Source organism: Homalodisca vitripennis, chromosome 4 (genome assembly GCF_021130785.1).
Source record: "Homalodisca vitripennis isolate AUS2020 chromosome 4, UT_GWSS_2.1, whole genome shotgun sequence".
Classification (NCBI taxonomy): Eukaryota; Metazoa; Arthropoda; class Insecta; order Hemiptera; family Cicadellidae; genus Homalodisca; species Homalodisca vitripennis.
The window spans coordinates 21,241,857-21,255,055 of NC_060210.1; the positions used below are offsets into that span (position 1 = coordinate 21,241,857).

At 33.0% G+C, this 13,199-nt stretch overlaps 1 protein-coding gene across 1 annotated transcript; it reads right to left on the minus strand.

Moving 5' to 3' along the window:
* Positions 1-1,057: 1,057 nt before the first annotated feature.
* LOC124359027 (hypodermin-A-like) lies at positions 1,058-11,906 on the minus strand. The gene is made up of 7 exons (XM_046811375.1): positions 11,752-11,906; positions 8,818-8,891; positions 7,892-7,980; positions 5,794-5,953; positions 3,464-3,571; positions 2,906-3,046; positions 1,058-1,352 (listed from the first exon to the last, which is right to left on the minus strand). Exons 3-7 carry the CDS (start codon positions 7,915-7,917, stop codon positions 1,188-1,190), a joined length of 600 nt encoding a protein of 199 aa, XP_046667331.1. The 5' UTR covers positions 7,918-7,980; positions 8,818-8,891; positions 11,752-11,906; the 3' UTR covers positions 1,058-1,187.
* Between the last annotated feature and the right edge of the window lie 1,293 nt (positions 11,907-13,199).

A 13,199-nucleotide genomic window follows, 5' to 3' on the forward strand; every position in this document is an offset into this window, starting at 1 on the left:
CAAACCTTTTTAAAACATTTTTTACTTTCGAAGCCTTAATAATCTACTTATCCTTACATAAGTGGTAACAAGTGTTATTAATCAATACAACATAAACAAGTGAAAAAATTAGTGAAAGAAATGGAAAAATGTATGGTAATTTTTAAAATTATTTATCAAAATAAAAAAGAATATGAACACATTTGCCTAAGATTCTGAAAAATATATTTTCATTGAAGACTCTTCGAACGTGTGTTCAATTCTCAGTTAGCTTGCTATTTTAATTGTGTTAAACCCATTTAGAAATCTGACTGAAAAGATAATTGGGCCGGTTTTAAAAGTTTCGTGTAAAAAATTATAAACGGGGGTTTTTAAATTATTAAGGGGAAACTTGCAATCTTTGGCGAAAGGATGCTAAAAATTGATCTGAATTCGGTAAAATATTGTACATCGGCACGCTGTTAATAAGCCGCTTGACGAGGTAAAGTATTTTCTATTTATCTTTAGTGACTTTCATTTAGTTCAGGCTATCAAGACCGTCTCAAATCATTTCAGAACTAGCAATTAATTGTACACAATGGCGTTCGATAAAGAACAGTAAAGCTCCTTCCAATTAACTTGATCGAGGAATGGAATAGCCGCAATCACACACACCTGGCCAACTGATGACGTCATCATTTATAAAGTCACTAACAGGATATCAGCTAGTAATGGAGAAATAACTCACATCACTGTTAGTTACTTCTAACTCTCAAGAGTAACTTTTTGTGGCTGCAATGTTTTGTCAACTAACATTTGTCTATTACTAAAAGTGGATTCTATTACTCAGAATCAATCACTAAAATTAGATTTTAGCGCTTCTGGGAAACGAACTGGGAGAATTTGACGTCACAACTGAGAGGATGAACTGTAAGAGAGCCTGGTAATAGCTATGCCGTGCGTAAGGCGAGAATAGAATATTCTATTCCATTCAACTATATGAATTGAGCGCTCTCTGTAATATTACGTACTAAGTATATATTTCAAGTAGGCATTGTAATAGAGGAGTTTATTAGTTAAAATCCATTACAAATAAAAATCAAATTTGGGGTTTTTTTATATTTTTTATCTATAACTTAACTGTTATTTACAAATGTAAATTGCTCCTATAAACGTACAAGTGAGTTGAGACTTATCACATACAGTAATTTTAACAAGATAAAGTTATTTTATGGGAAGAAGGACGCCATGTCACAGAGGATGGTGATGATGAAACTGGTGAACTGGGAGACCTCGGTGACGATGACGGGGAAGGCGGTATTGGAACATCCTGGGTTGTAGGTAACCAACCCGTAGTACTGCTCGTTGTAGTAGAAGGGGGCTCCAAGGTCTGCCTGCAGAGTGATTATTGAACAGTTAATAGAAAATAAAAATAACTAGGCAGGCAATATGATATTGCATGAAAATTGACTGAGTATGATCAAATGTGGTCTTCTTTACGAGACCTTATGCTTCTTCTTGAAATATATGCTAAACAATATTCGTGCTAGGAAAGAAATAGATGAAGCAATCAGCTATGTTTAGTTTCTCCAAAGCCCCTAATAAGCTTTAAGCTACCCGCACTATTGCTTGCAATTCTATCTAGAATTGAAGGGACGCAATGATCTTATCATTTTAAAATGGCATAATAAACACTCCTGTGATTATGTGCGTGTAGGTTCACTTTTGATTCCAGTTAATTATATTTAAAACTCCATAGTACAGTTTTCTTTGTTGACACGACCAAACAACATAAACACACATGTGTGAAAAGCTTACTTTGGATAAAAAGCGTCTACCTCTGATCATTGTAATCTACATCCGATTAAAAGCATTTACGATGCCACAATAATGTTTCCATGGTTGCCCTGATTAAGAAAAAAATATATATGGAGGTATGAAAAGTTAACTTTGGTTAAAAAGAGTCCTTAATTTAGTATACGTCGCAATATTTTTTCACAACTTAATCATAAATTTATCCCTTGAATCGTCAATCAATCGTTCGTTCAATTAGGATTTAATAGAATAATCTAATACTATACATCATCAATGTCGTTATAATTAGTTAATTTCTTAGTGAAACATCAATTTTCTATAACATTGGAAAATACAGATAAAATAAAGATCTTATAGCGTTTGCAACCCTTAACAAATCGTAAGTGGTGGTTGAACTTCATGATAAATCGTTACTTAGTCTTTTATGAACATACGGCACATGTGTACCAATTTTCATAATTCTAGGAAATAGAAACCTTTGAAAAACTAAAATATACTTTTCCTAGGCGTTAAACACATACTTAAACACCTTTGGGTGGTTGATATTTATGAAAAATCTTCTTTTTTTGGTGAGGACAAATATTATCAATGAAATGAGATTTCATCTTTTTAGGGATTTGTAAAGTTGGATAACCGAAAATATAGGTCTTTTAGGTGCCCATATTGCAACCCCATTTTAACGCAATGTTTGATCTTCATGTTTACATTTTTGATATGGCATACGTGTGAACAGTTTAAATAGTCTGAGATTTCGGAAATATAGAAAAAGAGTAATGATTGAGTAAGTGCTATTTTATATTAGACTAGAAATTTCTATTCAGGAAAATTTGTATTCCATTTTTATGGTTGAGACACGCTTACAAAACACAGTTAGCTCATGTGCATACATTTCTGATTCTGAGATATAATCAAATTTTGTGATACACACAAGGCATGGCTCGCTGCTGGAATCAGCCGGCCAAACACAGAACTCGATGCTGGATATGTTTCTAATTGTATCATATAATCATAGTTTATGAGACCCACTTACAAGGCAAGGCTGGCTGCTGGTATTAGCCGGCCAAACACAGAACTCGGTTCTGAATATAGTTCTAATTCTATCATATAATCATATTTTATGAGACCCACTTACAAGGCAAGGCTGGCTGCTGGTATCAGCCGGCCAAACACAGAACTCGGTGCTGGATATGTTCCTGATACCATTATAGATATAAGCGCAGCCAGCGGGGGGAAGTACTGTCACAGAAGCTGAGATGAGTGGACTGCCCAATATCTGGATAGAACATTTAAAGTCTACTGTTACTCACTGTTAGTAAACCTGATACTGGAGTTATTTGAAGATTTTAACATGAAAATTATTATTTTTTTCACAAATGTTTTTGGCAAATAATATTGAATTAGGTTTTAAACATCGGATGATTTTAAGTACAGACTATAAAGTAGTCCTGCTGTTAAAGTTGAATTTAAAATCGTTAAAGCTTAAATTATTTTTGTAATAAAATTAATTCGATGATACCAAAGCGTCACTTACATCCTCACATGTAGGAGTGATGCGTATTCATTAGTTAGTATATAGTTATTTTAACTTGGCTGTCCTACAAATCTGTCTAAGAAATTCAAAGAAATATCTGATTTGTATTACATCCTTATTTTTATTGTATTGAGATCGTAATTGGTTTATTTTGTATACCTTAGGGTTACCCCATGAAGCGATGACTCCTCCTTGTAGTCCGTGTATTCCATCGTTGTTAGGGTTCAGCCACATCACACGAGGGTCATACGTGAAAGAAACAGCGGTCTGTCAATAAAAAGATGGAGTCGGTTATAAATGTATATGTACACAACGGAAATATATCCATTAGCATAGAAATTATTTTAAATTAATATCATGGTTTTATAAGATATAGATAAAGGAGTGGTGTACGAGGTCAGCCTCTAAAATGGCTTGGATCATATCTTAGTGACCGAGAGCAGTGTGTGCAGATCTCGGGTGCCTTATCCTCAAAAGCAAAGATTACCCATGGAGTCCCGCAGGGATCTATCCTTGGGCCAGCTCTTTTTCTGCTTTACGTAAATGATCTGAATCCAGAATGGAAAGGTGGTTCAGTGTGCTGACGACACGACTCTCTGTGTTAAAGCCTAAACACTTCAAAACTTGGAAATAATTACTTTTTCTGAGTTGAATTCCTGCATTAAATTTTTTTCTGAAATCAACCTGAAAACAAATTAATCAAAATCAAATTTCATGAAATTTTCGCTAAGCAAACGAGAATCTGAAACAAGACCTTCAGTGTTTGTGGATGATCTCCCGCTCAATGAAACGGAATCAACAAAATTCCTAGGAATGTTCCTAGATCGAGGACTATCCTGGGACGTTCACGTGGATCATGTATGTGCCAAGGTTGCATCGGGTATCTTTGCCCTTCGCAAATTGGCAAAGCACTGCCCAATTACTGTATTAAAAATGTAATAACAATAAAGTTTATTATTATTATTATAGATAAAACACTAAAATGTTTTCAACTGTGTATTAAAACGCAGGTGAGTGTATGTGATTTTGTTGCGTGCGTGGGGGTTTGTAGGTTATACAGGATGGTGCAAATTACATGTTCCAATTTTCTGTATATCTTTTTTTTCTTATTGAATCGACTAACTTCGGAAGAGAAGTAGAATATTTTTAATTAAATTGAGGAAATAGATTTTTCACCATTGTACCTGAATACAAGTATTCTTTTAAGAGCTACGTTATCTTATAGCATACATGACGTGTTTACTCAAGAAACAATAAAGTTGTGTCACTTCCGCTTGAATCAGATAAAATTAGAGTTCACATGCTCTCGGCCATATGTCTGTGTAATACAGAGGATTTTGTAAATAGGGCTGCTTCATTCATTATAACTATATTGTAAAGGTTGAGGTGTTAAACAGATTTCTATTTCTGGAGTTGTACAAAGTGGTTTTCAGTTTAAAACATCTAATTCTGAAAGATATAATAAGCCTTCTTCAATGTTTGGCTTTATTCATAAGGGCAACATGGATCAAAGATTAAATTATCAATTTTGGGAGTAATAAAAAGACACAAACATTAATATCGTCAAGTTGAATATTGGTTGCGCTCAATAAAGTGTTTTTCGTCAAAATTTTCAAACTGCCACAGCTCTCTCATTGATATATATTTAAAAAAATTACACATGAAATGTGCATGACATTTTTCCTAGTTTTTAAATGCTACAATAAAAAAATACTTAAGGCTATCAAGTCTTCACCACATCAGTGTGTTAGTCTTGTTATAAGCACATCCATGTTCATTTAATCTTTATTGTATCTCTTATACTTTCCAAGATTCCTGCTGTGTCCATAAAATTGTGAAAAAACTGTGTAGACTTAATATTTAAGGTTTTTTCAAAATATTTGGTAATTTCCTTATTTATTCCTCAAATGCTTGTACCAATGGTCAACTCCACCAACCTGATAGACTAAATATTACATGTACACTATGTTACGATTTTTTATATAAATTAACATTAATGATTAAATATGGAATGTTTATATCATCATTATGCGTGTTAAGAGAGTAAATGGTTTTATTCTTTATTTTATCGCTACTTTTACACTATTACAGGCTAACGTTTATAATATGTACAAAATAATGAAGGAATAAATGACATAATTGTACAGTATTATTGTTATGCAACAGACCTTACCTTATAAGTATCGAAACAATCTATTATCTATACTATCTCTGTGAGTTCATATGTATCTTACTTAATCACGTACAACTACTGAACCGTTTGTACTGAAATTTTATATGGACATTCTTAGAGTCCTGTTTAACATATAACCTAATAATATTTCTAAAATAGAGCACAACTCACGAAAGGGCAAATTCAAGAGGACTAGATTCTTTGAAAGCCGCGGCATTTGCTTACAACAATACTCTAAGATTTACTCCTTTGTATGTAGTAGAGCATTGCTAATTTATTAAAAAATGCTTAATTTTGATTTTAAACACAACATTACCTTAATAAGGGCCACATCCGCAGCGAACGATGGTGTAGGGCCTGGAGCAGGGTTCATCCCTGAGTTTACGTAGGGAGAGATTCCGATGACCTGGAACAGCTGGCCACGGTGTCCCAGCTTGTCAGTGCCCACCCTAACTTGCAGTGAGCTAGCATTGTACCTGGGAACAACCGAAATCCGTCCAAAATAAGTATACCGTGCGACAAACATTCTATCGCAGTCTAAGATGGCATATTGCACAGCATTTGTTTATGTAATAGATTACTAAATTTAAGATTACCAAACTAACTTCGATTTTTACAGCGTCACTACAGCCTTTGAAATTTAACAGTTCCTGAAGAATTGTTTACTGACCACCCAGTATTTATTAGAGATCCGACCGCGACCGGTCGTTTTAAAACGGTTTATTGTCCGATTCCTGACTTGCGCGTGTCATAACGCTCTGTTATGCTTTTGTTTATTTTAAACTAGTTTGCAACTATGTGTTAGGTTAGTTATTTACATGATGAAGAGCTCAGATTGCAGATCTTGAAACGTAGCGTTACTGATTTGTTGTACCACTGAACGATGTTAAATGTGCGGAAAAAATCCTGTTTTCTTCCGCCGTCAAAAAAAAACATCAAACAAAGAGTTTTCTGTCTGTCTATACGGTAACTCTTGAAAGAAAAGTCCTAATGACTTGAAATGTTATTTTAATATATTTTAAAGTAAAAGGTCAAAATTATATGTACAAAAAATCTGATATTTTTGCATTGGTCTTATGGGTGATCATCGAGAAAAACGAAGGGTAAACTATCTTGTAAATAAAAATACGTACTGTGAGAGTTACTCATACGAAATTTCCAGTAAATTACTAACATACGCATACGTAATGAGATTACTTTGTTGGATTAGTTGATGTATCGATGATGGGGTATTTTAGTTTCGTTATGTTCTTTCGTATCGTTCGACCAGTTTATACCAACTGTGCAAGTATTTGATAAAAATTATCATCTTAGTGAATGCACACTCTTCACATGGAAAGACAATCTGTAGGCTGAGTGCGGTTCACATTGCTGTTTCCTGTCGACTTGTTTCGTCTGTATGAATCAAGATCGTGTTGGTGACAGCCGATAGATTATCCCTGGCTAACAGTAACGCTTCATCAGTAATCCTGTCGCTATCCGCTATACAGTACTATGGTAGTCAGTCTGAGGTACTCCAGATAATATTCTATGTCTTTTCTAAACACGAAATTTGTACTTTAACCTTTGGAAATACGAATATAGCTTGGAGTTTAATATATAAATATTCGATATACATATTCAAGAATATTTTCAGTACAAAAACATTCATATTATGAATACTATTGAATATAGTAATTTATGGATATAAATTAATTTAATATAATCTATAACACAGCCGATATATGTTTGTAAATATATATATATATTACAAATTATAAATAAATATATATTTATTAATAAATGAATGCCCTATAAATTACAAATTATAAATAGGGCTATAAGAAAAAAAATAAAATTAACATAAAACATCAACACAGAAAATGAAGATTTTTTTACATATATATATATATATATATATATATATATATATATATATATATATATATATATGCATATAAAATTTTCATTTTCTGTGTTGATGTTTTATGTTTATTTTATTTGTTCTTATACAGACCTATTTATAATTTGTAATTTCCTGAAAACGGCTAAAGGCGAAATATAGAAAATGTTTAATTTAAAAAATTTTGAAGATTTCTTATTGGAGATTAATACATATATATTCATTTGAAAACCAGTCCGAATTGTTTTTACTTTTGTATAGATTTTTGAGTGAGTAAAAAATAAAATATCCATCACGGTTTATCTTGCTACTTAATAATGTAAATTGCGCACTCAGCCCCTCTAAAAATTTTGAATTTTTAGTAATGATGGTCCGAAATAAGTCAGTCATTATTGACTTTTATGAATGTATATATTTTGAAATAGTTAATATTCTGTTATACCCATGAGTTTTTTTTAGTTTATATACTTCTTTCTTTTTGTCATTCATATTCGTCGAGCTATTCAATAAGATCAGTTCAGTTATCACTTACCCGCTCACACACGAATTGGTCGACATCACATATTTGTCATCAATTATCGTAGCGGCACACAAAAATTCTCCATCTGTTTCAATTGATGCCTGCAACAATAACATTAACAAATAATATTGAGAAACTTTAATTTTTGAATCAAACCAAAAAACAAGTGTTCAAGTGAAACTTGAAATTCAATACAATGATCTTAGGACTTGTGCCATGATCAGTATCCCACTTTCGCCTGTGCTGGTGACGTGTGATTGTGAGTTTGACCTGTACAGTGACAACACCTGGACTGGGCTCAAAGCCGCTTTGATTTGTTCATTTTAACCAAGAGTGAAGTTAAGTGTAGGTTATTTATTCACCTGAGGGAGAGATCAGATTGCATAGAGATCTCGAAACGTGGTGTTATACATTTTGTAACATATAACGATGGGAAACATCCAAAAACCTATTGGTTACTTGTAACAGCACTTTTTTATTGAAACAAAATATACATACGTTGAAGGATGAGGTTTTTTGTAATACTTTTAAATTGTCATAGCTATCATTAATTCATTATACATTTGAGTACAAAGACATCATAGAAGTTTATCATGCATGGAAAAGTAAAAGAAAAGACATATTATTACTTCCTAACTGTAGATTATAATATTGCTGATGACTTTAAAGTGAATTTCCGGATAGATTTTTATCTGGATTTATTATAAAAAGCTAGTACAATGGTGTTTAACATACTTTTATAACACACAGACACACACACACACACACACACACACACACACACACACACACACACACACACACACACACACACACACACACACACACATACACACACACACATAAATAAATAATAAATATATCTATTTTTTGTCACTAGTATTGAATCTAGTATTTTGATAAAGTAAGAATGCAAATTGACTTACAAATATACTTACATAGTAAGGGAACTCCAGAATGTTAGCATAGCCAGATGCCTCAGCGGAAAGTACATTTTCAGCTGTCAAGAGGCCTAGAAAACCATAATAGAAATTCAAATTGGATAGTGCTTTAGGTTTCTAAGAAGTAAAACAAGATGTTAATATATATATTCCTGTTAGCCGAGTAATCTATTAAACGCGGACATTGTCGCAGACTTCTGTGATGTACAATAACTCGACGACGAAGGGGTAGTTTACTTTTATTAAAAACTACTCTTTTTTAGTTGAAGCCTTATTATACTAAGAATTAAGCAAAAATGTATACAAGTTCTCGTACATTTGTGAGAACTATAGCTCATGTCAAAGCCAATATGTATAGAATAGAGTTGTGTATGTATACATACACTAAATTTATTTACACATTAGAACATTCAAAATTAAAAAATAAACAAGAAAGAAAGCTGCAATTTAATTATTCATAATATACAAAAACAAGTATAATTACTGTCACAGTAAAACTCTGGATGAATTTCGGCTAGCTATTGTTTCAATCAAAGAGAATCAGTCGATTAGGCGCCGGACCGTAGGAGGGCACCCATTTGACTTTATGTGACTAGACGGGAGCCAAATTCATTTATCTTAGGCTATACAACTGAATATTCCTTTCTGAGTTATATCAATAAAAAGCTTGCCTTCGGTTGAGCGCCGGACTGTAGGAAAACATCTATTTGACATCTTTCTAAGTTGTAGAGACATGGCACAATCAACAGTTACAGATTTTCAAACGCAGTCCTGCACAACTCTCTGTGCAAGGATCTTATCAAACAGAATAAGGGGGATAGTCGATACAGTACAAGGTTCATGATGGTACTGATAAAAAGTTCAAAGGTCTCAGACAGGATTTGAACTTGCGCTATCTCTAACTCATACCCAAAGTCCAACGTCTTAGACCGCTCGGCCATCGGCACTCCCTCATGATCAATGTGATGTTTCCATGTCAACCCTTGATCAAGGTGTATTCCAAGGAACTTTGGCGAATAGACTTCCTCCAATAATGTATCTGCAACTATATAACAGCAGGACCTCTTTTTGTATGCGTCTGAAGAGCGCATTGAAAAGTTAGGAAATTTGATTTTGATGAGTTTATTTGAAGATTGAGGCTATTGTTGGACAAAATTGTTAAGGTCAACAAAGGCCTGTATTAATAAAATTTGCTGTGTGCTTCCTCTAAAACAGAGAGTCGTGTCATCTGCGTACTGCACAAGCTTCCTAGGCAATAGAGATGATTCAATGTCATTACATATATCAGGAGCTATAGTTTTAAGACACACAACTACACATGAAACAATGAAGAGAATCTTAAGATTTTTTTGTTGTCGAACAGTGCAGCAACAATATATATTGGCACGCCCAATAAATCCATCAAGAAGGTCTGTTGGCTGGCGTGTGGAAGCAACCCCCACAGATTTTACCTGTCATACGTACAGAAGATAGGACCCATAAATGTGATAGGAATTAATAAAATGCGAACTGCCAGGGCGCTCTTGGGGTTTCCAGTCCAATACTACACGGAAAACAGCAAAACTTTCTAATACCATAAATTCACAAACCACGCTTCAGATCTTTACTTTGATCTATTAATTGACAAAAACAAATTATTAAATTGAGGTGTTCTGAATACTTTAATACCGCTTTGAGACCTAATATGGAACGTGGGGGGGAACATACTTTAGATATCCCAGATAAGGTATATTATTCCGTGTAGTCTCAAATTAAGGTTCTACGTCAACAAATAAACCTGACCGTCCAACAGGTGTTTCCAAAGAGTCACACCTACGCGACGATAAAATATTTCTTTTTCCCTCCCATTAATCAAGGTCAGCGTAAAAACCTCGTTCTTAATATCGTAATTAGGTGTTAAATTTCTTAGTAGTGCACAAACATCTTGCATTTTCACAAGACGCGTATCTCAAAGTAAGCGCACTCTAATTTTTGTGCAATTTTAAGGGTTATGGTTGGGTCGAACAAGGATAAACTTTTTATCATATTACAGGTCCGCATGATGAATGCCTTACTAAGGATTTGCCTTAAAAGGGCATCATATGTAAAAGACTCAATCTTGGTAGTTTTTTTGCAATTTTAAGTTTTATTATTTTATTTTAATGTGTAAAATTTCACCACAAGTCTCTTTAAAATGTAACGTTTTATGTGTTTAAAAGTGTTTTATAATAACTATGCGATGAAGGTAATAAATCTGATCTCTTCTTCAGGTAAAGATAGACGAAGATGGTTTGTTTAATTTAACCTAGTTTGTAATTATGTGTTAGGTTAGTTTTTTCCTGAAGAAGAGATCAGATTGCAGATCTCAAAACGTAGTGTTACTGATTTTTTGTTTCAATGAACGATGGAAAATGTCCGGAAAATCCTGTTTCCTTCAAAATCCTTGCATCCTCAAAAATAACCTTCAGAAAAAGAACTATATGATATCATACATAAGTAATTTTAACTGATTGTAATTACTTTTTAAAAATTTATTTCGTATGATGTTAAATGGTAGAAAGGGCTTAATAGCTCTAACTCCACATCATTTTATTTCATCTTTGTTTTTGTATTGTCTTTAAGAATTCACTATTAAGAGGAAGCAACTTGTAACTATATTTAAAAACATAATCTGTTTGCATTAACAGTGTAAATCTTAATAGTTTGCTTCAATGCGTAACTATGGAAACCAAGAAGTAAAGTGCGTCCATACGAATATGTTAGCTAACTATCATTTAAAAGAATTTGTTAATGTATTAAAATGTTTTTGTACATATAAGATTTATATTCTTGAGATTAATTAATTCATACTCTTATTTCAAAGAAAAAGTACGTGAAATCATGTACCACGTTTATTTTAGTTAGCGTGAATAACACCGTCATGCTTGAGAAGTTGGTTGAAATGGTACTTACCGAAGAATAAATATAAAACACGCTACTACGGGTTGCATCATGAACAAATTCAGATCACTTGATGGTTAACACAAGCGAATAAAAGTATTGCTACTTCACTTATCTAACGAAGCAGAAGTATCTGTTATCAGTAAGATAACTGTAAAGAATGAACGTCTCAGTGATTGTTTCGATGATTTCCTTCCTTGAAAGATTAGATAAAGCGAATATTAACAATAGGATTTTAGCTACTTACACGATATCTTTAAAGACTTCAAGTACGTTTCACAACATTTAATAATTTAAATAAAAATAGGAATAATATGTCTTATGGTTTGTACATTTCTGAATATATACTTACTTTTTCAATACATATAATGAGAATTGAGAAATCCACAGTATAAAAGTCAATATAGGCCAAGTAATACTAGGTTTTACGCTCTCGTTTACTTGAGATCAAGTTTACTTTATTGGTTTTCTTTAGATGTTATCGTAAATCAATGTTTGTAGTAATTGTCATTAAATCTGCGAAACCCATAAGTGGACCGATTAACAAATATGCAAATTGATAATAAATAAAATTTCAGTGAGAATTTTATGTTGGAAATTATAAAATGCCCTTGATTCAATTAAAAGAGCAACCCCGTGTTAAAAACATTCAATCTCAATAAATGTTATGTTTTGTTTACCTAGGCCTATGACATTTATTTAAATATATTAATTGGTCTGTGTTATTTGAAGCCAATAGCAATTATTAAGAAATTAGATATATGTGTACAGCATTCCTGATAACTAAATCCGTTGACAGACTGGATGGAAGGATGGGAATTGCCCCAACCAACCGGGATGCAAGGAGGTATTTCGCTAACCAGGTAAGGATAATTTAAGGGTACCTAGATTTTAGGTCAATTATAGCAAAATAGGTTTGGTCGTAGAGATAGAAAGTTTCCCCAACTAAAATTTATGAGTTCAGAAATAGCTAGGTAAATTCATTAATCACGATACTACAATTTGCACGCCTCATATGCCGGAATAGATTTTTAGAAGCCAGGATATTGAATTCAACTTTGTTTACTATGACTGTAACTATTGTTTTGCTAGGCAACGTTGCACAGTACAAGATTTTTTATCATATTCAATAAATAACTGTTGTCCTCTAGTAACTGAAGATTTAATTCTTCACCTTGATTATACTGTATTTTGTAGTCCACTGATGCTGAAAGATGTAAGGAATCCACTGTAAGCTTATTTGTAATAAGTAGGCCTACATCCATTATAAGTATTTAAAATCTGGACGGTTCTAAAACTGTTGAAATATTTTCCCCACCGATTTGGTATCGTGTCTAAGTTATTATTCTCATTATTATTCACGTTATTGCATTCTAAATTGTGCAGCTGATGAAACAATGAGAAAATTTCATCATCAAGGTTACACTACAGGAATCTTTTGTAGTCTACTGATCCAGAAA

Excerpts from the sequence above, each read along its gene's own strand:
- LOC124359027 (XM_046811375.1), bottom strand. The coding sequence starts at position 7,917 with ATGTCGACCAATTCGTGTGTGAGCGG. Across the intron at positions 5,954-7,891 it reads ACCAATTCGTGTGTGAGCGG|GTACAATGCTAGCTCACTGC; the intron begins GTAAGTGATAAC and ends GGTTGTTCCCAG. Across the intron at positions 1,353-2,905 it reads CCAGCAGCCAGCCTTGCCTT|GCAGACCTTGGAGCCCCCTT; the intron begins GTAAGTGGGTCT and ends ATCACTCTGCAG.